At 41.7% G+C, this 27,595-nt stretch overlaps 2 protein-coding genes and 1 long non-coding RNA gene across 5 annotated transcripts; 1 reads left to right on the top strand and 2 right to left on the bottom strand.

Annotated features, from left to right (window-relative positions):
- Positions 1-1,674: 1,674 nt before the first annotated feature.
- Positions 1,675-5,653, bottom strand: LOC124218812 (uncharacterized). The gene is made up of 11 exons (XM_069136153.1): positions 5,243-5,653; positions 5,044-5,109; positions 4,659-4,724; positions 4,176-4,311; positions 3,703-4,027; positions 3,288-3,451; positions 2,923-3,208; positions 2,626-2,798; positions 2,264-2,538; positions 2,070-2,171; positions 1,675-1,988 (listed from the first exon to the last, which is right to left on the bottom strand). Exons 1-4 carry the CDS (start codon positions 5,503-5,505, stop codon positions 4,221-4,223), a joined length of 486 nt encoding a protein of 161 aa, XP_068992254.1. The 5' UTR covers positions 5,506-5,653; the 3' UTR covers positions 1,675-1,988; positions 2,070-2,171; positions 2,264-2,538; positions 2,626-2,798; positions 2,923-3,208; positions 3,288-3,451; positions 3,703-4,027; positions 4,176-4,220.
- Positions 5,654-6,142: 489 nt separating this feature from the next.
- On the bottom strand, positions 6,143-11,764 carry LOC124219589 (uncharacterized). 3 transcript variants are annotated; one of them, XM_046627329.2, is made up of 3 exons: positions 11,634-11,764; positions 7,798-10,080; positions 6,143-6,666 (listed from the first exon to the last, which is right to left on the bottom strand). In XM_046627329.2, the coding sequence occupies exons 2-3, from the start codon at positions 8,278-8,280 to the stop codon at positions 6,616-6,618; spliced, it is 534 nt and encodes a 177-aa protein (XP_046483285.1). In that variant the 5' UTR covers positions 8,281-10,080; positions 11,634-11,764; the 3' UTR covers positions 6,143-6,615. The 3 variants fall into 3 exon arrangements, 2 of the variants coding, with proteins under 2 accessions (XP_046483285.1, XP_046483286.1); XM_046627330.2 differs by having other exon boundaries at positions 7,804-10,080; XR_011177143.1 differs by lacking the exons at positions 7,798-10,080; positions 11,634-11,764 and adding an exon at positions 6,735-7,350.
- Positions 11,765-24,148: 12,384 nt separating this feature from the next.
- LOC124218722 (uncharacterized) lies at positions 24,149-26,761 on the top strand. The gene is made up of 5 exons (XR_006883159.2): positions 24,149-24,563; positions 24,663-24,805; positions 24,874-25,054; positions 25,231-25,276; positions 26,321-26,761. It is a non-coding gene; the product is annotated as an uncharacterized lncRNA (long non-coding RNA).
- Positions 26,762-27,595: the final 834 nt, after the last annotated feature.

The raw sequence follows: 27,595 nt of genomic DNA, 5'->3' as shown, positions 1-27,595 counted from the left end.
AACCGGCTGTCACCCCTCGAGGTTTCAGAGTCGTTACTCCGCTTCCCTCTCCTGTTCCCGTTCTCGTTGTTCAGGAGGTCCAACACCCAGGACGATTACAGGATGTTCGTGACTCAAGGTCTGTGCCTTTTATTAGGGGGGTAGACGAATCCCCAATTTGTAGAACAAGTGTAGATAATGGGGTTGGTTTTTCCGGGCCTCTGTCTCAGGTTCAGCCTGGATATTCTCATTTAAGTCAATTAAATAATTAGGGATTTCCTTGGGTTGCTTCTCAGATTAACGAGAAACCCTTTTGTCCTTTGCAACCGCCGATTTTTGATGGAAAAATTCCATGGGCTGAGTATGAGCGTCAATTCAGCACAACAGTGAAGTATAATCAGTGGGATTCCGCCATGAGGGCCAACAGTCTTGCCTCTTGTCTTCGAACGCCGGCTTTGAATGTTTTAACGGCATTGTCTCAGGAAGAAATTTCCGATTACGGAAAACTCAGATCCGCGCTTAAATTAAACTACGGAAATGACCATCTGATAGAATTATATACAGCTCAATTGCAGACCAGAAGACAAGGACGAGACGAAGACCTCGCGACACTTAGCCAGGATATTGAACGGCTTTCTCGTGTGGCTTTGCCTGACCACGAGCCGTCTCGTAACTTATTAGCGACCCAAGCTTTCTCAAACGCAATTAGTGATCCAGAAATAAAAATGGCCGTTGGGACATCCGGTCTCACTTCTCTACGAGAGGCAACGGCCAAAACCCTTAAAGTGGAGGCAATGCGAAAACAACATTTTGGGTTGAACAAGCTTCGTCGGATTGAGGTGTCCAAAAACACCTCAGAAAGACGAGATTTTGTGCACTCGGAAGAGTCGAAGCCTCAAAATTATAGAAATAAAAATGACAATAATAATTTTAAACGAAGGAATCGTGGTTCTTTTCAAGACCAGAAAAACAAACGTGGACTAAAGAACGCGGTCATGACAAATGGAACCGGCTTGACTTGTATATTTTGTAGTAAAATGGGACACGACGCCAATCATTGTTTTCTGATTGAGAAAATTAATGGAGAACCGATGCAGAGTTCGAATCCGAACTCTTATAACTGGCTTAAAAAAGATATAGAAATAGGGGAAGCAAATCCTCAGTCGAGCTCTTCAACAGAAACTCGTCCAAAAAACTAATTTCGGATGATTTGTCGGGGCGAAAATCATCGCAGATTGTTGAGAGTGAAAGCCCTTTTAGAGAACAGTTTTTAACTATAAGTCTACGACAGTCTAGTCTTTACGCGCGCGGTACTGTAAACGGGGTCGATTGTCTTTGGGTAATAGACACCGGCGCGGAGGTAACCGTAGTTCGATCGGATGTCTTTACATCCGATGACTAGATTGTTCCCTCTTTATCCCTGCGAACAGCCACTGGAGAGATGACCCCGGTTTTGAGACAGGTTACTGTCCAAATCAACCTTTTTGGGTGTCTCGACTCTCCACATAAGGTTTTTATAGCAGATATGGGGGATGAAGGTATTTTGGAAATAGAATTTCTTATAGCTCATAACTGTGTTATCTCGACAAGGAGAAATTCACTAGCTTCAAACAATCGCGAAATAGCTCTTCGTACAAATGGGAATGGAATTTATTGGACTCCTCCTAGAATTCGGGAAATAGAACTTTCAGAGGATGATTTTGAACAACACTTTACTTCACATTTACAGGGCCTTGTTGAGAAATCTTCGATTTCATCGAATTTAGCTCACTTAAAATCGTTTAAATCTCTTGCTGGAGTTTACAGATTCTTTCGCCAAACATAGTGGTGGTAAGGGTCGATGTACTTCCGTCAAGCACAAGATCGACGTCGGAGAGAGTTCACCAATAAAACAAGCTCCTCGAAGACTCGCTCTCATCGCCCGAGAAGAGGTAAAGAAGCTTGTGGAAGACATGTTAATGAACGATGTGATTGGACCATCGTCTAGTCCCTGGGCGTCACCAATCGTCCTTGTCAACAAAAAGGACGAATCAAAACGATTTTGTATCGATTACAGGAAGCTGAACGATATAACGAAGAAAGATTCTTACCCTCTACCCAGAATCGACGAGACACTCGACCTGATAGCTGGTGCAACTTGGTTCAGCACCATAGATCTTCAGAGTGGATACTGGCAGGTCGAAATGGATCCTCTAGATGAAGAAAAGACAGCTTTTGTTACGGGTTCAGGAGGATTATGGGAGTTCAAGGTTATGCCGTTTGGTTTGAGTAATGCCCCGGCTACCTTTGAACAAATGATGGAAGCTGTTCTCCATGGGCTCACTGGCAAAATATGCCTCGTCTATTTAGACGATATAATCGTTTTTGGCAAGAACTTTGAAGAAGAAGTTCAAAATCTCAGACAAGTTTTCGCTAGGCTGAAGCAAGCAGGCCTGAAAATGAGCCCGAAAAAATGCCATCTGTTCCAGAAAGAAGTAGGCTTCCTCGGACATATCGTCTCAGCACAAGGTGTAGAGACCGACCCATCCAAAATAGAGAAGGTTTCTTCTTGGCCGACACCTAAGAATAAAGAACAAATTCAAAGCTTTTTAGGCCTTTGTACGTATTACAGAAGATTTGTAAAAGATTTCGCTAGTATAGCTAAACCTCTCCATCACTTGACCGGAATTAAGATTCCTTTTGACTGGACCCCGGAATGCGAAGAGGCTTCCAAGAAATTAAGAGAAAATCTTATTTCTTCGCCGATTGTAGCTTATCCAGAGGTCGAAATTCCTTTTATTTTAAATACAGATGCATCTCTTTCAGGAATAGGCGGGGTTCTGTCGCAAATTCAGGGAGGTCAAGAGAGAGTGATAAGCTATTTCAGCAGAGTTTTGAGTAAAACCGAGAGGAATTATTGTGTCACTCGTAGAGAGCTTTTAGCTGTCGCTAAGACCGTAGTACATTTTCACTTGGTTGTTCGACTAGTCCTGTGGCACCATCCTTTATGGGGCGTGCACCAGTGATAGGAGCCTTATCCTATCTTGAGCCACCTGGGGCTTGAGGCATGCTTCCAGTGTGTGGTTCGGCACTTGTCTCCCGGCTTATCGGTGCATGCACAGTAGAATATAAAGTAGACTGCAATTACTGACCTTTGCATCAATACTGAGCTCTTGGTTAATTGCGCTCTATCATATTCCTCTACTAATTTTTCGTATTGGAATTCAGCAGGTACGCCACCTGTTGCATACTTAGCTATCACTTTAAATTTCTCCATAACGGGCTTCTTGTTTTTCATTATGTTGTGTGTTTTTTATTTTGATACGTACAGATCATGCTTCTCTCAGGTGGCTACTTTCGTTCAAATCTCCCGAAGGTCAGGTAGCTAGATGGTTAGAAAGGCTTGGTCAGTACGATTTTGACATTCGTCATCGAGCAGGAATTCATCATGGAAACACCGATGCTCTCTCACGGAGACCATGCGAGAAAATGCCTGAGTGTAAACAGTGTGCACGATTAGAGAAAAATCGTGACCCCTCTCTTATAGTACGGAAGATTTCTCTCGATAATAACCAGGAGGAATGGAGAAAATCGCAACAAGAGGACGACACTTTGGATCAAGTGAAGTCTTGGAAAGAAGCAAAAACTCGCCCGGACTGGCAGGATATATCTTTAATCGAGCCAGATTTGAAAATTTATTGGGCCCAATGGGACTCTATCCTTTTAACTGATGGAATTTTATACCGAAAATGAGAATCTGCAGACTTGAAAGAAATCAGGTGGCAACTTTTGGTTCCCAGGTCACGAGTTCCAGAGATTCTTGCTCTCTATCATGATTCTCCTGCAGGCGGGCACTTCGCGTCAAGAAAAACTCTGGGCAGAATTCGCAACTTCTACTTTTGGCCCCGTTGCCGGATGGACGTTGAAGATTGGTATCGAAGATGTCGAATCTGCACGGCAAAGAAAGGACCTCGAGCGAAGGGACAAAGCTCTCTTCAAATTTACAACGTGGGAGCTCCATTTGAAAGGATAGCAATGGATATTCTCGGACCTCTCCCGATAACCCATTCTGGAAATAAATATGCTGTTGTTATTGCTGATTATTTTACTAAGTGGCCTGAAGTGGTTCCTCCCGCTGATCAAGAAGCCTCTACTGTAGCACAGGCATTCGTTAAAGAGTTTATTTGTAGACACGGAGTTCCTCTAGAACTTCACACTGATCAAGGCCGAAATTTTGAGTCAACCCTAATGAAAGAGGTTACTCAGATTTTAGGGGTTAGAAAAACTCGTACGGCTCCTTTGCTTCCGCAAACTGACTGCATGATAGAGCGTCTGAATCGAACCTTATTTAAACTGCAAAACAAAAAAATATTCGCAATATTAAAATTTGTATTTGTATGTGTACGAATGCAAGCATGAATGTACGATGCATCGAAAGAACGCGCACGGAAAGTATAAAAGTGGAGAACATGAGCGCGCAGACATACAAGAAGCGCACAGGTATACAAGGAGCGCGAAGGTATATATACAAGGGATGAGAACGAGAAAGTTGGAGAGAGAGCGAGTAAGGAAGTGTGGGTGGCAGGGTCCGCAGGGAGGAGAGAGAGTGTGTGACAGAGGGGAAGCAGAAGGATTTTTCCGCTCTGTTAGGATGCGGTCCTGCGTGGCCAAGGCATACTGTTTGTATTTATCATACTTACATTGGTGTTGATGTTGATGATTCCGCAGAGTTATCGTCATGAAAACTTTCATTTTCCACATCAAGACTGCAAAATAATATTTGCAACATAAAAATTTTTGTAATAAGTCTGAAACGAGTATAGCAATATCTATTGCACATTTTAAATAATAAACTGCTTATGAGCATTTAAAATGATATTTCAATACAAAATTACTGTTTTTAAAAAGAATAACAATTTTAGTATTTCATAACGCGTTATATTAATAAAATCAACCAGTAATAATATTAATCAAATTTTTTTAAAAGAATAAAACGAATTTCAAGCAAAAAAGATTATAAAATTTGTAGACAAACTTGTAGCTTTCAATTGAGTAGATTAATCACTAAAGTTTTATCACGCTTACTTTGCTTTTGACGTTGATGGCCCTGCACTGCTGTCATCATGAACACTTTCCTCTTCTACATGTACACTGAAACATAATATTTGCAGTATTATACGTAACAATTATATTGTGGGAATGAGAGTGTGTATAAATGAGAATATGCGCGTGTGTATAATGTGTGTATTTGTGAGAGACAGAAAAAAGCATTGCGTAAACTTACTTTGATGTTGATTTTGATGGTTTCTCTTTTGCTGGAACAACTTGATATTTTTTTGACACTGCTGTAAACTTTGAATAACAACTTGAGTGGTATCTCTGATAATCATTTACTTCTTGAGGTATAATAATGCTATTTAAATCTAAATTGTTTGCCTTGCGAATTGAAAGAATATGTGCACTTTTATTCAAAGTATTAATGACGAATGGTTGCAATTTTCCTGTTGCTTTTCGACAAAAAACGCAGTTTGGCTTGACTTCAGACATTTTGAAATTTCACATTTGCACGCACTTCTTTTCACGAGACTTTTCACGGAGACTACAAGAACGCTACTGACTACTTGCACAGACGCTACACGCACCGAAGCCAACGGTCCCTTTTTCAAAATTTAGGTGGGGATCATCTTTTGCGTAGATATTTGCGAGCAAGGGGGCACACACAAGAAAAGAAAGATACCGTTATATTTGAGGGCTGCGCACGAGCATATTTCCGCAGGTATAAATAGTCCCAATTTTATAGCCACCTTTCGCCTACGGAACTATTGGTTTCACGGCCAACGAGCTTGCCCAGAGATGAGTAGAGAGGTCTAATAAAAGAGATTTATATTGCTCAGCTTATAATGTTTAACATTTTTGCGGATTTCATCACTATATTTAAGCCTCCATTTTCACGGAAAAGATCTGGCGTAACTATCCACGAGAATTTATTAAACTAATTATATTAAACAAATGTATAATATAAAATAACAACTTCATGATAGCCGTTGAACAATTTATAACAACGATCGTCTTTCAGGCCGATGAAGATGCAGCGTCGTAGCCGCGGTCTCGGCCGCGGTGCTCGCGCGCTGCATGCCGAACGCAACTTCATACGCTTGGCAGACGACCTTCGCGGTATCTTACTAGTGGCAGACTATTCTTTTTGTGTTTGCTGATATAAAAAGAAGCATTTCAATCAATTTCATCCTTGCGGGCATGAATTTTTTTACTATTTTTTTTGCGCTTACTTGCGCGGGTGGCACATGAATTTTGTTGCGGAATTTAGGTGGCAGACGATAATTTCTAAGCTTCTTATGTTTTAACTGGTACGTAAAATCAGTTTCGCGTATGCGGCTATAAATTTTTTTTGTCGATTTTTTGCTGCAATTGTAACCCTCCTGTAACCCCCTGTCGCGGGGGTTCGCTGGCAGATGTTCAGATTAATATTATACGTTACAAATATAACTCGTACAAAAAAAATGAAGCTTGCGGAAATGGTGCAATGAAATCTGTCGTTAACTCCCGGACCAAGAGACTGTGACTCCTGGATCCCTTTCTTCCTCTTATCTTACAGATCTGCGATTCATGAGACGACGAAGCAGACGCCGGCCCTCATGCTTACTGGAAGAAATCTTCGACTTCCGTCAGATTTAGAGAAAGGCCCTGTTCCTGTGCAAAGACAGCATCAAACAGATTATGCCTTTTTATTACAACAACGTTTAGAAGAAATTCATTACTTTGCTGGGAGTAGAATTTCTGTGGCTTCAGACAAATTGAAAACTCGTTATGATATTCGAGCCAGAGATTTAAAATTTAATCCTGGAGATTCTATCTGGCTCCTTCAATCCCGAAGACAGAAAGGACTATGTCCAAAACTACACTCAGCAAAAAAATTAAAGGAACGGTAGGATTCCTCCCTTTTTTGAGTGATTTTTGAAGAGCTGTAACTTGGTGAAAAATAATCGAATCGTAAAAAACCAAGAAGCATTTCGAAGCTTGAAACGTCTAGTTTGAAATCCTCATCAGTTATTTTTTTCTTGAACATCACGCTGAGTGTGACCCTCAGAAATAGCGCAAGGCGAAATTCCTCACAATTTTTGTCTTTCAAAAGCGTGCACAAGCTCAAAAAAATTTTTCGCTGCTTTGTCAATATTGGATTCATCTAGCCTGATTCTTCAGCTTCAAAACGATTGGTTTTGAACCTCTGTACGACCATTTGTCGTTGAGATATTGGCGTTGGAAAAAAAGGACCTCTTTTCGTTGATCATCAATATCTCATGAACTAATGATCCCACAGCAAGCTGAACCTGAGTTCCGGGAACGGTAAGAAACGCTCTCGAAGTACGTTCGATAACTTAGTGCAAGATAATTTTTTTTCTCATCTCATTGTTCATCTGAAAAGGTACAAAAAAATCGGTTTTTTCTTTAGTTTGGAGAATCCACGTCAACTTTAGAAATATTGCGAAAATGACTCATGTTTCCAGGTTTTTTTTTAGTTCAATACATGCCTAAAAACCCCTCAAAATTTAAAATTGATCGACTGAACCGTAATTGTTGACCAAAGCGTCAAAGTTACATTAAAAATTAAAGGAACATTTTTGTTGTTCCTTAAATGGCAAATTATGATGATCAAAGTGGAAAAATGACTATTCCGTTATTTTTCTTCACAATTTCCCAACAAGTACGCTTTGAATCTTGGAAAAAGAGAGAAATTCGAAATTTTATTTTTCTCTTGTTTGTTACGTCCAGCATACCACTTCTCTCTATTTTTCTACTCGCTAACTCTCCCACAGTTCTTACATTTACTTTTCCGGCGTCGTTTGTCAGGTCCAGGTACTCGTCGGAGTCATAGTCCGGTTCGATTAACAGCGGAACAGTGGGTATTACCGGCTTATTCGTATCCTCGAAATCCGACCTCTTCTGTCCTTGAGATACTTCGGTACACTCGCAGCCAACTTGGAGCTCCGGAACGCCTCCAACCCCGAAGATTCTGTCCTTCAATGACCTCGACGATGCTGAAAACTCGTCATGTTTTGCCGATTTTGAAACGTGGTTTGTTCTCTTTGACTTCGACGCTTCGCTGGATTTCGTTTTAAAAATCATCTGGTCATAAACTCCAACCTTTTTTGGCAATTTACTCTTGTACCTCACGTTCGTCTTTCGCGGTTGTGTCTGGACGCCAAGCGATAGCCTCTCTCTGGACAAGTCCAGCTTGTATACCTCAAGCGAACCTGGACCCTCATCCTCGAACGGATCGTCGACCAGGAAATCATCCTGATGCATGGTCTCGTCTTCCAGCTCTTCGCCTTCCTCCAATTCGTCCGAAACTATCGGCTCGTCAAACGCCACCTTGATACTCTACAGTCGCATCGCTTCCGCGTTGTTCAATTCATCGTCTTTTTCGATGTCTTCCAATTTGGATGGATTCCGTTCCTCGGAGTTTCCAAAGATTTCGGATAATCTTCGCTCCATGATTCCGTATCTGCCGTCCGATTCGGGCGACGATCCTCCGGGCCTCCGTAAATCTTTGACGGGGGTAAATTTCTCCCCGCGATCCGGGACTCTTATCCTTGGCGGTTCATCGTTCATCCAGTCCTGGCGGTATTCCTCGTCCTCTTGGCAGCTGCGGGGGTTACAGTGTGACGGGGTGTATTGATCGGGCGAGGGGCCAGAAGAGCGGGGGTTGGAAAAGGTGGTTGTTTCTCCCGAAGGAACCGACGCCCCGACAATCGAAGCTAACCAAACAGCGGCCAGAGCCACGGCCACCCGTTGCTTCATTCTTCCGATGGTCTTCTTAGACAAGCGTATCTCACGCGGGCTGTTATCCATGCCTTCCCCATTCGACAGTTTGTTGATATCGGACCGTACTTTCGGAGTGATTTGTTTTAGGAACTTGTCCAGATATTTTTGATTTACGTCATCTTTTGGCGACTCATCGGGTTGATCATGCTGTAGCTGCATCGAATGTTGCCTCCTGCGATCCGTGATGTTTTTAGGGTTTCTTTGTCGTCCTTTCGATTCCAGGTTCGGCAACAAAAATAACTCACGCAGGCTGTTATCCTCAGTACTACCTTAGCAAGTAGATGCGATATGAGTGACCATATAGAATTGTTAGCCATAGAATAAGTACAATCAAAGAATACCAAAAGCAAATAAAATCATTAATTGGTCATCGCACAGTTAACAAAGCGCACCGGGAACTGGCCAAGTTAGCAACGCAACGCGACAAAAGAGGAGCCTTAAACTTTGTGGGAAGCCTCTCCAAATCACATTTTGGAATACTAGATGTAGAAGACGGTCAATACTTGAACCAACAGATAGATAATCTATATAACGATACAAACCATCTAGCAATCCTGCTAAACAAACAAACAAATATAGTGCAATCGTCACTGGGCGGATATCGTAACGAACTAGATAACTTTGCATCCCACAACGAATTACAAGACCGCATATTGGCAACCCTAAGCAACCAAGTGACTATCTCGGGAAGATTCATGTCCACAAGCAAGACTGCAATCTCACTTATTAGACACTTCATTGACCTAGACAGATACATAAATAATTACGAACTTGATCTTAACAACCTAATAGACGCTATCCTCTTTGCACAACAAGGAATAATACATCCAAAAATATTATCTCCAGAACAACTGATTTCGAGCATCCAACACGTTCAATTGCTGAAACCTCTTCTAGAATTTCCCGTTCCCATAGACGCCGCATACGCTGAAGAGTTAGTCCGAGTATCAAGAGTAGAAATCGCATATTTTGAGCCGCGATTGATTTACGTCATCTCAATACCCTTATTAAATAGAGATACTTTCAATTTATACCACTTGCTACCCATACCAGTTAGACAATCCTACGACACGATTTCCAACAAGTTCGCATACATTCAACCCAGTGCTGACTTTATAGCAATAACATTAAATAGAGCGTCAGACTTCCAGCTATCCGAACCGAAAATCAACAAATATATCCCAACGCAAAACAGATACATTTGCAGACAAAGTCAACCACTATTCCACAGCAGAATCCACAAGCTATGCGAAGTCGACTTGTTTCTCCACTCCTCACAATCTGTAACAAATAATTGCCACGTTAGACTAACATCGTTCAAGGGCACATACTGGACGGAACTTTCCGTCTCCAACGCTTGGATATTTTCTTCAGCAAAACCAGAAACCGTACACATATTATGTCCGAACGACCACACCTCGCGAATCGCCATTTCAGGAGCCGGAATATTACGGCTAAATAACAAGTGCACCGGTTACACAGGTGAGGTAACACTCTCCACAATTAGGTATTGGACCTCATCTGAAACCCACTCATACATCCCGAACTTTACCCTCGATCTGGACCGGATATACAAAAATCTTAATTTAAATGAAACCACAAATTTATCCTTAATTGCAATCCCCCCACTCCACAAAACCTCGCACATAAATGTACATGCCTTGGCCAATACCGGACTATCGCTGCATGATATCGTAAAACAAGCTACTGATATCAGCACACACCACCGCACACAGCGCTATATGTTTCACATCAAGGACGCTCTTACTTACAGCGGTGTAGGTTTACTATCTTTCGCAACCCTATACTTATTCTACCGTCACTCATGCCTCGACAAAGTCATTACTCTGTGCACACATTGTAAAGTAAAAAAATCGAACCAGCATTTAGAGCCAGACAAACAGGGTATGACAATCCAATCGAGCTAAATATTATCCACACACCTACTTCTTCTGTCCTACTCATTCCCAACGAAGTAGACACCCATGATGCAGTTCCTTACACACCATCTCCGCTTCCTTGAAACCCACCAGTACTTGAAACCTCACGAAAACCTTATTACAAATAGGTAACTACTATATTGCTACCAAGATCTGCTGTTGCGCTGCCAAACAGACATAAGTAAATATATGCTTGTGTACACTACTGCATTAGAATAATTGCAATGACGATCTTATACCCTCAGTTTACAATTAGCCCAAAATATATCAAAACTCATAACCGATATCATTGTACGAATAGGTCAAACTTGACACATCAAAAAAAAAAATAATAGTTTGCCTTACGACCCAGCGAATCAAAAAGAAAAAAATCATTGTTTAATCTTGAGTGTACTAACCCGCTTCCATGCGCATTAACCCTAGGCGCCTAGCTTTAAACATTATGTTACCATAGTGTTATAACTATATGCCTTACGCTCATACGTAATCCAGAATATAAACCTGTGACGGGTTTTGAGTCCGCACTAATAATGTGGAAGGGAGGAACAATTAGAGACGGGGCGAGAAAGTCGGGGCTGATAGAATAGGTGAAACTTTGTGTTTATATTTGTGAGGGGGGTACATGTATTGCGATCGGGGGGTGTAAGTCGACTTAAAACTACTAAAGATATAAAGGGGTTGTAGACATCAACGGTGGCTGATCACGCCTCAGCCCTTAGCGTCACTTGATTCTAACTTACTGGTACGCGCGGGGGGGGGGGGGGGGGAGTGTGAGGTAGAAAGGGTCGGTAGTGCGGGGGGGGGGGGAGGTGGTGTAGGGTGATGGGTAGTGTAAGGTAGAAAGGGTTGGAATTGCGAGGGGAGGTGCAGATCGGCTGTAGATTGCAGGCTAACCTGGTGTCGTCGGCGTGTGTGTGTAACGGTGTGTCTCACGGTGTGTCTCTCGTTCTCTCTCTCTCTCTCTCTCTCTCTCTTCCTCTTCCTCTTTCCTTCACGCGTGTAACTTCACTCCTCTTTGCAGGTCGCTGTCGTACTGCTGGTTGACGCTCAGCTCAGCCGAGCGTCGGTGGGCTTCGGTTAACTTCGGGTGTTTCCCGACGGGACGGGACTCACCCGTTCGGCTCTTCCCCGCGGGTTTGAGGTTTGTTGTGACTTGCACTCTAGGTGCAACGTCACAACTCCCCCCTCCCCACGCGGGGCGAGGCCTATAGGGTGAGCCGGCTTCGGTGGCGGGTTTTGTGGTCATTTCGTCTGTGTTTTCTGTGGTCGTCTGTGGTCATTTCGTCTGTGCTTTTCCTTTGGGGTTGGTTTTCTCCTTTTGGTGTTTTCCGTCGTTTCTGTGCTGTCTGCTCCGATCTGACGGGGTTAAGGGATTTGAGTCGGGTTGTATTTGCGGGGTGTGCGTTGGGTGTGGGGTTGTTGGTTGTCTTATATCTACTTATTCTACGTGGTCTCTTGTGTATTTATCAAAATTATGCTTTTTCTCTTATACTAACTTATCCTATTCTTATATTATTTTGTAGGAACTCGGGTGTTTTTCTTAATCTATTTGTACTTAAATTTTTGGTTTTGGTTCGGTGGCTCTCGTTGGTGTGGGTCTTGGTGAGTTTTTGCGTTGTTCCTTGTTCCTTGTGGCTCGTGGTTGCTTCTCCGTGGTTCTGCGTTTGAGTTTTTGGGTTGTGTTCTGTTTCTCTGGCCTCCGTCTGTCGTTGTTCGTCCGTTGGTTTGGTGTTGTCAGTTTATTTAGTGTTTTCTGTTTTGTTCTTTTTTTTTTTGTATCGTCTTGCGTCCTGTGTTATGTGTGCGTCGTTGTTCGTCCGTCCGTTTGGTGTTGTCCGTTTATCTAGTGTTTTCTGTTTTGTTCTTTTTTCTGTTTACGTATTGTTTTCCGTTTTTTGTATCGTCTTGAGTCCCGTGTGGTGTGTGGGTGTGTGGTTGGTTGGGGTGTTTGTGTATGTTCGTCTGTGTCGGTGAGTGAGGTGGTGTCGGTGTTATTGTCTGTGTCGTCGTCCGTCGTTTGTGTCTGTTGCGTGGTTGTGTGTGTTGTTTCGATATGTATAACTGTCTCTGCGGTGGAGGTGGTGGAGTCTGTGTCGGTGTCGGTGTCTGGTGTGTGATGTGTGATGTGTGGTTGGTGTGTGGAGGTGCTGGCTTCTGTCTCGTCTGTGTTCGTACGTTGGTGTGCCCGTCTGATCATGTATCTGTCTCTTTCTGCCCGTAGTTCGTCGTCCAGGGTGCTTGTCGCTTGTAGGTTTGCAATGATTGCTATTATTTCTGGGGGTGGTCCTATGTGTTTTTTGTCTGTCTGCCTTGTCTGCGTGTGTTCTGTGCGTGTGTCCATGTTGGCAAATGTTTGTAGGATTGTCTTCTGTTGTCTGTGGTCTCGTGAGTCTGGTACGTGTCCATAAAAGCGGTGATGCGGGGGGTAGTGTGTGTCGTGGTGTTGGTGTCGATGCGGGGTGTGTGGTTGTGTGGGGTGTTTGTTTGTTGGTGGGTGGGTGTGTCGTCGTGTGCGTGGTTGTGGTTCGTGTGGTTTGGGTGACTGTTGGTGGGTGTGTGACAATTTGTGATGGGTGTTGTGTGTCTGTGTTAGTTTGTGTGCAGGTCTGTACGTCTTGTGGGTATTTTGTCCTTCGGACCAGCCCGTTGCATTTTGGGCATTGCCTTGGTCCGGAGAGTGTAACTGTGTGCGTGGTCATTTGTGTGTGTGTTTGTGAGTGTCTCCGGGTGGTTGTGGGTGCAATGGTTGTTGTGTGTGTTGCTGTCGTGGCGGTCTTTGTTACCTGTGCGTGCGTAGTGGGTATCGGTAGTAGAGTTCGTCGGGTCTCTGTCTGGTGTGTGCCGTCGCGTCCGTATCTGTGTGGGTGTGGGGCCTGTCTTGGTGTTTGTAGTAGTGGTGTTCTCTCTGTGTTTGTTGTTGTTGTCGTCGGTCTCGTCAGTCGCAGTGTCATCAGGGCCGGTATTCTCGGTTGTTTGTTTTCCATGCTGTGTTCTGTGGGGTGAATACACATGTTAGTTTATTTTCGAGATGTGTTATCGGGCGTGGTTCTTTTATTGCTTATTAGATTATGTATATAATTTTAGGTCTTCTATGTGACATTTTCCTATATTTTTACCGCTTTCTGTTGTCAATTCGTATATTGTGGGTGAGATTTTCTTAGTGATTATGTATGGGCCTATGAATTTTTTACTACGTACACTACGTACCACTTTTTTGATATCTAGTCTGAAAAATTTTTTTTGACCGTTTGAAGTCGCAAAAACGTGGTCGAAAAATTGAAAAAAAAAAAAATCGTCACTTAAACAATCATAAAAAATTTTTGAGACTAGATATCAAAAAAGTGGTACGTAGTGGACTGCTTGAAGGTATTACGAATCAAAAAAAATTTGTTTCATAAGGATCGGATAAAAATTCGAGAAATGCCAACTCGCACGCGTTTGAAAACGTGGTTTCGAGAAAAACGCGTTTAAAGTTTTTTTCTCGTTTTTCGTTAAAATAAGTGAAAAAAAAAGTAGTTTACCTTTAGTCATCGATTCCAGCTCCATACTGTGGTTCTTCCTCTTCCACAAGAGCATCCTCAGCTGCTTTTTTTTCAATTTTGGATCTCCTACGAGCATTTTTTGCCCCTTCACTCATGCTAGTTTCGGCATAGTGGATTCGCTCGTCATCAACGTTCGTGCAGTACGTGTAGCAATTCTCGCCAATTTTGAGTCCTAAAGCAGTCATAATTCTCATTACACTTTCAAATCCATCATTAAAAGTGCAGACTGCGATACTGGTGGCAATATCAACTACAGTTTTTCCATTAGAAAAGTGTTTTGGTGCGAAAGACCATACAACGCTGTTGAAACTCTCGTTGCTATTTTGCGTATAGCCTCCTAAGCAACGCTCAAGCAAATCTCCTTTGAGTAAATCTTCGTACACAGGTTTGACAGCGTCGTAAACTTCCTGCAACATTGGTGCTTTATCATGCTTGAAGTTCTCCAGTTGGTTTGTGGCTTTTGCCCTTTGCCATTTGCACCATGAGTCTACACCTGGCATGCAATCCTTATGTTGCGGTTTCTCGTCGGTGGAAATTTTGTGATACAAAGTCGCCCAAATTTCTTTTTCCATTTTTTCTACTGAATTAGGATTTCTCCTAATCGCTCATCCAAAGTATAAAGATAATTCATCGATTAATTTATTTGTCAGTTTACCTCTGCCTCCAAGACCTTTGTTAGCTTTCTTCAAATTTCGCAGCCGCGTACCTACACGTTTTTGTACGTGATCAATGCATTCTTTTTTTTTTACTTCCAAATTCTTGTAAGGTTTACTCTCTGCAATTCCTTTTTTAGTTTTCGTATCTTCGTCTCCAATGTAATATTCATATTGAACATCGTACAACTTTTCTGATCGAGCAAACAGTTCAACCGCTGCGTCCACTTTCATTTTTCCGCTACTGCCTTCGTGATTATTCAAACACTCATCTTCGTGGTTCTCTAACCATTCTTCATACGCTTCGGTTCCTTTCCTTTTCTCCCAAATTTTACATGCTTGACAAAACTTTGATTTTACAAGAAGATCTATTACCTGACCGGTGGACCAGCCTATGAGAGACACAAAGCCGAACAGTGAGGTGAAACCTTTTTTTTGCCAGCTGCCATCGCCTGAAACCGTCAATCCCTTTTCCCCTCTTGCTTTCGACGCTGCTTTTTCTTTTTCAGCTGCTCTTCTCATAGATGCATCTGCTATAGATCTCGCTGCTGTAGAGATAATACCCAATACTTTGGCGTAAAATGATTAAAACACCGGACGTGGCAATTCCATGATTGCACAGAACTTCTCTATTGCACCTAGTCCTAGACCAACTAATCGAAAGGCCAATATAATGCGGCGATTAATGTCATATGCCTTGTTATTAATTAGTGGACAAGAATTAATTAATTTTTCTCCACACTTAGTACACTTCACAACAATTTTAAAACCAAGACCACGACACGAACTTTCCGAAAATGAGACGTCACCATGGCACACTTTACAACACAAAAAACTAGACAGCAACGTAAAAACACCAAAAAAATCAATAATACGGTACGCAAATCCGCGCTCATAACTTAATTCCGTTTCGTCATCTTCTGTTCGTAGTTTCTTTGCAGACGCACTTACGAATTCTTCATCGCAAGCTTCTAATTCAAACCTATTAGAAGGACGCCGTCTTTTATGCGGATAACACTTTCGATTAGGATTTTGTCGATCACCTTTTTCTTTTGTATATAACTTCTTATTTTCTTTTTTCTTTGTCATTTTGAACTTTGGCGACGAAAAAATAAAGTTTTCATAACAAGAACGATTATACTCACTATATGGTAAGGAAGCTGAACGTATTTATTACCTGAATCGCTTTACCGCGCTCGACCGCTCGACCGCATGTTTCAGAGTACTCCGACGCGCTCTCGAAAAATGAGTAAAAAGTGGGGAAAAAATTTTTTTTTCGCTATAAAACCAACTGGACATTATTTTTATGACAATTATCTATCATTTAAGCCAAAAAAAAAAAAAATCGATTTTTTCAATCTTGCATGGTGTACCCCCCCCCCCTTAATCCTAACTTATTGATACGCGCGCGGAGGGGGGGAGGTGTAGGGCGACGGGGAGTGTGAGGTAGGAAGGGTTGGTATTGCGAGGGGGGGAGCAGATCGGCTGTAGAATGCAGGCTAACCTGGTGTCGTCGGCGTGTGTGGGTAATGGTGTATGTGTAACGGTGTAAGTGTCGGTGTCTCTCTCGTTTTCTCTCTCTCTCTCTCTCTCTCTACTACGCGTCTACTCTGTATCGGTTGAGGATGACAACCTACGACGTGGATGTTGCGCTTAAGAGGCGCCTGGTCGCGTCTCTTGTCCTACCGATAAGTGACTACTGTGCAGGAGTGTTCACTAACCTTTCCGAAGGCTTAGATAGAAAAATTTCTGTTGCGCTCAACAATTGTGTGCGCTATGTTTTTCGTCAAACGCGGTTTGTGCACATATCTGACTTTCGACGAAGGCTCGGCTGGCTCACCATGCGCGATCGCCGATTGTACATCATTGGTTGCATTTTCTATAAGGCCATACATGAAGGGCTTCCTGGCCTATTCGACTGTTTTCAGCCAAGTCAGTATGCATCACGTCGTCGTGACCCGTCGCGAACTGACACTCTTGTCCTACCATCGGCTCGTACGGTGACGTATCAAAAGTCTTTTGCGTATGTTGGCGTTAACCTTTGGAACTCTTTGCCTCCGTCAATCACATCAGCGTCCACTTTGCCGGTGTTTCGTATTGGCCTGCTAGAATATCTGCGAGCGGAAGAGGCTGAGCGTGTGCAGCGAGGGTGACGCGTGTGAAATTATTGAAATCGACAGATGTATTGTATGATGTATGCTGTATGATGTATGATGAATGCTGTACGATGTGTTATGCGCGCAGAATGTGGCTGCCCTCTCTGTATGTACGCTTTTTCATTCGGCTTGTGTCTATTTCTATTTCTATTTTTATTTATTTATTTTTTTTTTTTTCTTTTTTATTTTATTTTATTTTATTTTTGTATTATTTTATATTATATTATTTCGGTACTGTTCACCAACCGCCATATTATGTATATTATATATAATGTATATTATGCCTATGGTTGCTAGGGGGTATTACCCCGCGATCAAATAAATACTCTCTCTCTCTCTCTCTCTCTCTCTCTCGCTCGACCTCTTCGCTTCTCGTGGATTTCTCTCCTTTAGACTAGTTGCTGCTTCGCAGGCCGTGGTCGTACTTCTCGCTGGCGCTCGGCTCAGCCGAGCGTCGGTGGGCTTCGGTTACCTTCGGGTGTTTCCCGACGGGACGGGACTCACCCGTTCGGCTCTTCCCCGCGGGTTTAAGGTTTGTTGTGACTTGCGCGGTGCACGTTTTATACAACTGTATAGTGTACATATATTGTGACGTGGATTTTTCTGCACCTCGGTTACTCGGAGCAAATAACCGGGAACTTACCGCGTGCACAATAATTTGGCGTCCGGAAGATATCCTGAACCTGAAACAATATCGCGAGATTTGTTGGGCGTCTGGCGTGGTCAACACGCCTCGAAATCGGTAATACGATATACCGCGACCATATGCTCGGTAGCTCAGTACCGCGGAGAGGGGAGGGGTGATTTTCGGGTAGAGAGAATTGCAACACAAGTAGGCCAACGCGTGCTGTGGCCAAATTACTATAAAATTACAATGGTATATTTCTCATCAGCGATATTACAAAAACACAAATAAATGAAAATAAAAGGAATGATAATACGACTACGCAAGTCGTCCTTCGCGATTCCAAATACAATGTTAAATTTAATCCATATTAAATAAGAAAGGAAGAAACAAACCAAATAATAAAAAAAAATAAAAAAAAAGGTGAATAAATCTAGGAGACCTCTACGGCCTACGTGCGCTAGTCGCCGTCTTAATAATACCCTAATTCGCAAAAACCAAAAACAAAATCGGACTCGATGCGCTGCTCGCGAACGTCCTTCACAAAATGGCGCTGATCGCCAACTCAATACTAACTGGTAATGCAAACAAAAAGAGAAAAAAAAAGTAACGAAACTGAGGCGTGGCTCGTCGCGACACCCGCGATCCTCCTCTAAAAACGCGTATTTTTATCAGCGCGCACCCGAGCTTCGCTTTCTCGGCGACGCACAGTGGTCCGAAAGCCCGAATTCTTGGCCAAAACTAATAACTCAAATATTTCTCAGTGAAAATTGCTAGTATTACTATACCTATAGTTTTTTGGCCTGCTGGTTTCGAAAATGAATGCAAAAATGCGAATTTCAAAATGGCGGCCCCAAAATGGCAGATGTTTTTCGCGAAAAATGATACCAATTCGCTGAAATTCATAATAGTAATGTTTTTGGGGTCGCTGATTCCGAAAAAAAAAACAAAAATGCAAAATTCAAAATGGCGGCCCCAAAATGGCGGATGTTTTTCGCGAAAAATGATACCAATTCGCTGAAATTCATACTAGTAATGTTTTTGGGGTCGCTGATTCCGAAAAAAAAACAAAAATGCAAAATTCAAAATGGCGGATGTTTTTCGCGAAAAATGATACCAATTCGCTGAAATTCATACTCGTAATGTTTTTGGGGTCGCTGATTCCGAAAACGAATGCAAAAATGCGAAATTAAAAATGGTGGGCCGAAAATGGCGGGAATATTCCGTGAAAAATGATACAACTTTGTTAAAAGTGATATTTTGTAAATTAATTTCTTCAATTCTTACACATTTTTTTCGATGCGAAAAAAATGTGGTGCTTTATTGAGTAGTTTAACGCCCAAATTTTCGATAAGGTCATCGAGATTTTCGTCCAATTCCTCATGCACGGCATCAAACAGTTGCTGTCGTGTCCACTGCACAACCTCCATCTTGGATCCTATCATTGAAAATGCAAATATTTTACTTACTTTTAATAATTTATAAATTAGAATTATTCACTTTCGTGATAATATTCAGTAGTGCGAGTCCAATGAAATTGAAATTGGACACTATGTACATTACATCAGATACATTTGTAACAGTCCTCAGGTATATGTAAACAAAAGAAAAAGTCTGCATCGCCGCGCTACACTAATCCCACGAGGCTCCGACCGAGTCGACAAAACACTGCTTCAAAGAATGCTTATTTTTGACCAATGGAGCAAAAACGAGCAGGCGATGCCAACGGTTTCACATTCTCTATACTTTTTCACACTAGGAATCGTTGAGATCTCCGCAGGATCTCCGGGGATCATAACTAATTCTCTACAGATAGTAATGCAATTCAATGAAATAGGTTATTTTGCAGCACTCGTATTGCATCATTAATATCATCGCCATAAATTCCGAAACTTGGTTCTTTCACAAAATTTATGTAATTCACTTACCTTGAGGAATAATATCCATTTTGGTTGACTCGATTTTGATGCAAATTGAAAAAACTATAGCCTTTTTTATCCCGCGCTCGAAAGCGTGCACACACCACAGTCCCGCGCGAGTCTTGACAAAGGTCACTTTCGAGGGTTTACCACAGGCCATAGAATGAATATAAACATCTGTCCTTTTGGATTTCAAAGCTCTAATGTTATCTATTGACAAATATGTGAAGCTTTACCTCGGATGATAACTTTCGGTTTTGGGGGTTTTGGCCAGGAATTCGGGCTTTCGGACCACTGTGCGACGGCGGGACGCAGTCGCGAATTCGAATGCTCCCCGTGACTGCTCGCGACCTACCCGAGAATGGAGAATGGACCGGACGAAGTGAAATGACCCCGTGTAACGGACTTCGGTCACACTCAAACTCGAGACAATAACGTCTCGGCTCAACCCGTGGCTCGACTCGATTTCCTGGATTCCCCGTAATTAACGCCACTCCCTTGCGCGCAACTCAGGCTACGGTCACCAAGCAAAAGAATCGGCAAACGAATTTCGAGTACTTTTCGACACGCAAACTACAAAACGGCTATCCTTTATCTGATCAGCCTTTACTCAATTACCCTCGAAATTCGATCGCGAGAATGTTAACAACGCTTACCGCTCCACATCCACTGCACAAACTCCCCTACACCCTCGTGACGAATCATCTCCCTCGTCCTCGCAACGAAACAAGTTTTTCCTAGCGCAAAACCACCGCAAACGCTACCTCGAAAACAAATCGACCATCTGGTTCACTCGCCAGAACTAGAGTGATCTCGGATGGTCGCAACGCCGATCTCGTCGCGCTAATTTTTCGTGACGTCATCACCCTAAGAATGCGCAACAATCGATCGGTCATCGATTTAGGGGATTGCGCAACTTGCCGCGAACTTCTCGTCTCTACGCGGCGCAGAACTTAAGGCTAGATCGCGATGTCCTCTCCCGCGCAGCTCTACGTAGTCCTGGGGTTGGGCGGGGTGGTGCTCCCTCGTCGCTAGCTGGTACCTCGCGGTTGCCTTGGTTGGGCGTAAGCGGGGCGAGCGGGAAGGCTGCGGCGCGCCGGCCGCCAGCGGGAATCGCGTCCGCCTTGGATTCCCGCGCTGCAGGGATCTGCGTTGCCTCCCCCTCCGCAGCCACGGTGTCCTTCCCGCGAGATGTCCGTGGTGTCGTCTTGCCTCGAAAGGTTTTCAGCGTCGGAGTCGGTCGCTGTAGGGTAGCCGGTGCACTCAAAAAAAATAAAAACAAATAACCTGAAATATCTGGGTTGCAATGCTCTATTTCGTCCCTGTCGAAGCTCGGGTGCGTGACTCCAGTTCTGGCGCTCTTTATGATTATTCCGCGACCCGATTTTCTGGACCCTGATTCCGGGATCTCGCCCAGGGTTCAGGGAGTCTCTCGTAACGGGCAGGCCTAACCGGACTGCCATGTTACAATATATATATATATATATATATATATGTATAAATACTCACCAGAGATAATCATGTATGTACCTCATAGAAAACCTCTGAAGAAGAATGAGAAATACTCTTTATTTTGGAAGTAGAAAATGTTCGAGCACAGTCGTCTGCCGACACAAAGATTTTTTTTTCTCGCGCACAGTCACTATCCGTAGACTGAACGAATAATCGAATACAATGTAATGCACGGACGGAAAATAAACATGACCATTCAAGTTTGCCGACAAGGAGAAGCGGCGTTGGCGGGGGGGGGGGGGGGGCGACCGATGGCGTAACTTCATAAAACGAGACCGCAACGATTCGTACCCGTTTTCTTTCAATAGTATTTTTCGAACATATTTCCAAATATTTACAAATGGTGAATGGTGATATTTATGAAATCATTTTGAAAATACTTCGTGCTGTGTAAAATTAATATTGCGCGATATGTTTTAATGTATATGGGACATTCTTTTACAACCAAACACCTTTGAGACCGACACATTTTTGATTCAGCTGAAATTTTTTTTGACTAGATCTATACCGAAATATAGGGATACGTATTCGAAGATTTTTTATTCCACATATTTCGTAAAATAGAGGGGATCGAAAATTTGATAATTTGGTGTTTTTTGGCTTGGAAGACTCACTTTCAAAAATTCATAACGCCGGTTCTATTTGAGCTGGAAAGTTCGTTTTTTTCATCTCAAAGCTAATGAAATTAATTTATTACAACAATTCTTTCATTAACGATTATTCCGAAATTTATACTGTTATAAACAATTAATATGTTTCAATCGATCTCTAACAATTGCCCCAACCTCATAGCGAGTTCTTAGCACAACCATCGTATTCTACGTCAAATTTTTCATCCATAACGTATTTTGAATTGATGGAGAATACGATGGTCGTGCTGAGAACTCGCTACGAGGTGAAGGCAATAGCTAAAAATGGATTTAAACATATTAATTATTTATAACAATATAAATTTCGGAATAATCGTAAATGAAACAATTGTTGCATTAAAATTTATTTTATTAGCTTTGGGTTGAAAAAACGAACTTTTCAGCTCAAAGAGAGCCGGCGTTATGAATTTTTGAAAATGAGTTCTCCGTGCCAGAAAACACCAAATTATCAAATTTTCGATCTCTATGTTACGAAATATGTAAAATAAAAAAATCCTCGAATACGTATCCCTATTTTTTCGATATAGAACCCGTGAAACAATTTTAAGCTACATCAAAATTGTGTCGGTCGATTTTTATCTAAATCTCTCCGATTCGCCAAAGAATGTCCCATATTCAAGGGTGTTTCACGGAACAATAAATTGAATTTACTATATTCACCGTAAAACTATCAAAATAATCAGTTCGGTCGTGATGCAATCGCTACACACATGACGTCATCATTTGCATGCAAAATTCGGGTCAATCCTGGTGGTATGGATACCGACTTAGATTCAGGCCTTTTACCGACCGCGTTTTGTCTAATATTGTGTTGCGCTACTCCCCGGTGGAAAGTACCACTTTCGAATGGTTTGGAACCGAGAAAACTTACGCAGAGGGCGCTTCGATCGATTACAACTTTTAGATCCAGGTCAGCGGCACCTTAACAGCGCTTACCGCTCCACATCCAAGCAATGAACTCGCCCACTCCCTCGTGATTTTTGCCGGTCATCTCAACTCGTAACCACACTAATCCTCAGAAACCCACGAAACAAACGCAACGATCACAGTGTGCTAGAGCTTCAGCTAACCGCCAGCACTAGAGTGAGTTCGGATGGTCGCAACGCCGATCTCGTAACGCTAATCCTTCGTGACGTCATCACCCTAAGAATGCGCAACAATCGATCTGTCATCGATTTTGGGGATTGCGCAACTTGTCGCGCACCTGTCGTCGCTACGCGGCGCAGAACTTAGGGCTAGATCGCGATGTCGTCTCCCGCGCAACTCTACGGCGTCCTGGGGTTGGTCGGGGTGGTGCTCCTTCGTCGCTAGCTGGTCTCTCGCGGTTGTTTCGGTTGAGCGTAGGCGGGGTGAGCGGGGAGGCTGCGGAACGCCGCCGCCAGCGGGAATCGCGTCCGCCTTGGATTCCCGCGCTGCAGGGATCTGCGTTGTCTCCCCCTCCGCTGCCTCGATATCCTTCCCGCGAGATCTCCGCGGTTTCGCCTTGCCTCGAAATCTCTTCGGCGTCGGAGTTGGTCGCTGGCTGGTAGCCAGTGTACTCAAAAAAAAATAAAAACAAAAGCCTGCAATATCTTGTTCGTAATTCGCTATTTCGTCCCTGTCGAAGCCCGGGTGCGCGACTCCAGTTCTGGCGCTCTCTATGATTATTTCGCGACTCGATTTCTGAAACCCTTGTTCCTGGATCCCGCCCAGAGTTCAGGGAGTCTCTTGTAACGGGAAGGCCTAACCGAAATGCCACGTTACAAAGGGTATATGAAAATCAAGTTTGCTGATGCATGACAACTCAAGATCCTCTATTACAAGGTCTGACAAAATTGGAGAGAGTGGGGATCCCACGGGCAACCCAAACTGTTGTGCGTATGTGTCCTTGTTAAATTTGAAGATTGCCGAATCAAATCAGATGTTTAAGGCTTTAAGAAGTTCAGTAAGTGGGATTGGAATCTTTTTATCCAGAAAGGTCCAACGGTTCTTTACAGCGAGCATAGCGAGGTCTATGTGTACATTGGTGAATAACGATATTACATCTAGTGATATTAAAATGTAATTGTCTGCAATAATCAGTTTACATATTTTTTCCACCAATGTAAAACTGTCTTTGACTCTGGAGGCAGAAGGGATGATATTTCTAGTCAACCAATGATTTAGATAAGGCGTGAGTCGGGCTATTAACAAAGGAGACTATGATTCGTACTGGAATCCCTTCTTTATGGATTTTAGGGAGGCCATATGCGGGTGGGAGTACACTGTTATAGGTAGTGATACTTCTATGTATGCTTTTGTTGATTAATTCAGAATTAAACCAACCAAAGGAGAGTTTGTTTACCTTAGACGGTAGAGTGTTGCAGAGGTCATATCTTGCAATTCTATAGGTGTTAGTGTCCGAAAGCTGTTGTCGTATTTTGTTATTGTAATGACGTTTTCGAATGAACGCTCTCAGAGCACTCCAGGAGCGAGTTTTATGTTCGAGAGAAAACCGAGCAGGTTGAGTGTAGCGACCGCATTTTCGAGGGACGGTTGAAATTACTAAATTTTGATTGGTCTATGAACAAAAATCTGCTAGGAAAGCAGGGGTCAGAGCGGTTCGAGCAACACAAATATGGCAGAGCCACTTCATGAAGTACGAATAATCGAGGAGTTATTTTTGTCCGAGAATTCCGATGATGAAGAAGATATTTTATTATTGCGGAATATCGCCAATAGAAAACACCAGATTCCGCGCATCCAAAATTACATCGCTGACGTTGTTAACCACTATAACGATAAACAAGTACGTACTTAACCTCACAATGTCTTTTTTTATTGAACTATTGAATTCCAAGGAAGTTGGATGCTTGAACTACAATTGTTTTTTTTTTTTTTTTTGCAGTTCAAAAGTCATTTTAGAGTGTCGCGAGAAACTTGCCATTATTTGATATCTTTATTCAAACAGAGCGAACATTATCCCTAAGGACCACCTTTCGGTGGTGTGAGAGTAAACACTGCTGAAGAGTTTATTCTATGTTATTTATGGTGAGTGATAATTGATGGTACTTTGTTTTTTGTTTTGCGATGACTTATTAATTTTTTTGACTTAATAGGTTTGCAGGTAACAAATCTGTTTACTGCATTGTAGCTCAACTCTTTGGTTTGAGTTTGTCAACAGCGCACGCAATGATAGAAAGTGTAACGACTTATTTAGCAGATGAATTGGGTCCTCTAGTTATCAGATTTCCTCGTACCTTGCAGGAGAAATAATACATTTGTGAGGAATTTGAGGTGGTAAAGTACCGAATATATGACTAGCATGTTAAAACACATCTCTGCATCGGTCTGAAATATTCTGGAAAATTTTTTCCAGATTCTACAATAATCTATCAGATTCTAGGGAATATTTTCACTCAGATATAATTAGGGGCAGTAACGAGAACAAGTTTCACAATACATATAAATTTCAGATTTCAGGATATCCAGGATATCCAGGAGTATGCGGATGCATTGATGGTACGTTTATAAATATCCGTACACCCGCACATAAAATTAAGTCGACCTACGTTAATCGTCACGATACAACGGCATTGACTTTGCAAGGAATATGCGATGCGAAGAAGTTCCTTGATGTATTTACCGGAATACCAGGAAAAATTCATGACGCGAGAGTATTTACTTTGTCATTTATTCGCCCTACCGTGCTATCAATGGGCCCAGATTTTCATATACTCGGAGATTCTGCTTATCCGATATGTGAAAATCTGATGACACCGATCCGGGATTACGGAAATTTAACAGATGATCAAAGAGAATATAACAGGCGGTTCTGTTCAACAAGAGTTTTAATCGAAAATGCTTTCGGGCTTTTAAGGGGGTATTCTAGTGTAGAAATTTGAAAAAATCGATTTTTTTTTTTTTTATATTTTCAAAGCTTAACCTTTCAAGAATGTGTCCTTAAAAGGACAAGTCAAAATTTCAATTATTTTCAGAGATATAGCTATTTTAGTGACACGTCTTCAATACTGGCTCGGCTGGAACGAATTTTACTCGAAACTTTAAACGCGTTTTTCTCAAAACTACGTTTTTCAAAACGGTTGACATGATTCCTCAAGTTCTATTGAACCGATTTACTTGAAATTTGGTGAGAATCTTCTCAATACATGTCTCTATCGCACGAACTATTATTATAACGAAATAATAATTTTTACTATTTTTAAAAAATTCAGAAACGTCCAAAAAAGTCAAAAAAAACATATTATTTTTTCGGACAGCCGTAATTTGGCAAAAAAAAATTTTTTTTCGACTTTTTTTTAGTTAGTACGATAGCTGCATTTATGTAGATTAATAATCTTTTTTTTTTTTTTTCTGATTTTGAAAATGCTTGCAATCGTGACAACATTGGCGCGCCATTTTTTTTGTACCCCCCACTTCAACAACTCATAGCACTTTCAATTTTGTATTTTTTGACTTGTTTTTTTTTTTTTGTAATCGTGAAATAATAATAAACGCCTGATAAAAAAATGGATGGTAAAAATATTTTTTGTTTTTTGTTTATAGCACTTCAAAAAACACCTCAAATTCATGCCTCTACACTAGAATACCCCCTTAAAGCAAAGATTCAGGCAACTAATAAGAACAGATATGTGGGGTGTTTTAAAGACATCGAAATGCATAAGTTATGTATCGAAAGAAACGACTTCTTGGATGGAATTGAATATTACATGGCAGAACCAGTGCCTGAAGCCGAGTTTATTATAAACGATGAAGCTCGGCGTTTAGGTGTATTGAAACGCAATTTGCTGGCCAGGCAATTCATGTAAATTCATGTAAACACTGCGATTTGTAACGTACATCATTTGTCAATTTATAAGATTTGTAAAAAATAATTTTTGTAATGTCTGATATGCTGCATAAAATATTCACCTACCGAAAATGTTAAGGTCTAGATCATTAAAGATGAAAAATTATCAAAATTGAAACTATCAATTTCGATATAAATAATATAACGAACTCCCTCATTTTGTCTCCAAAAGCAATACTGTTGTAGTGAAATTGTCAATTTTTTACAGTTGGATCTATCGTTGACGAAAATTGATGGATGAAAAATTATGATGTGGAGTTAATTAACAGAAATAAAGATACATTTTATAAAACCTTATCTTTGCTTATATTTTTTGACTAAAGAATTAACCTTATCAAACATTATAACGAATGATAAGAAAACCTCACAAACAAATATCACAGGATACATTATCACAACATTGACGTGACATGATACCGATAAATAATCTCACTGGTTTGATTGTTCTAACCTGAAGTAAGTTTGTCGTGCAACAAAGCTCGGTTCGAATATTTGTCGGGGCCACATCTCTTGATGTTGAAAATCAAAATACCGCAAACAATTATCACTGCAATTCCTGCAATTTAACTTGAGCTTGGCCCTTTTTTGGATATTTTTTAAAGTGAGAATTGATAATGTATCCAGTAATATTTGTTTGTGATACTTTGGATGATACTTATTTTTACAGGTTGGAAGTAATATAATATTTTATAAGTTCGAAGTAATAATATAACAAATAAATTTGAAGAATATAACAAACGATATCTGTTAGAAAATACAAGAGTTGGAACGATAGGAAATTTCTTCCACTGATTCTTACAATAATCTTAAAAAAAAATGTAATATTAATGTGATGATCATACGCAATATTATAATAGCCAATTCGACTGGTTGCACTGGTGCACACAGAGTATATTTTCATATTTTTCCAAAGTCTATGGCAGAAAAGGATGAAACTGCACTTGGTGCACGCCAGTGCAACCAGTTAAATT

This window comes from Neodiprion pinetum, chromosome 5, assembly GCF_021155775.2.
Source record: "Neodiprion pinetum isolate iyNeoPine1 chromosome 5, iyNeoPine1.2, whole genome shotgun sequence".
NCBI lineage: Eukaryota > Metazoa > Arthropoda > Insecta > Hymenoptera > Diprionidae > Neodiprion > Neodiprion pinetum.
This window is presented reverse-complemented; position numbering and strand designations above follow the sequence as displayed.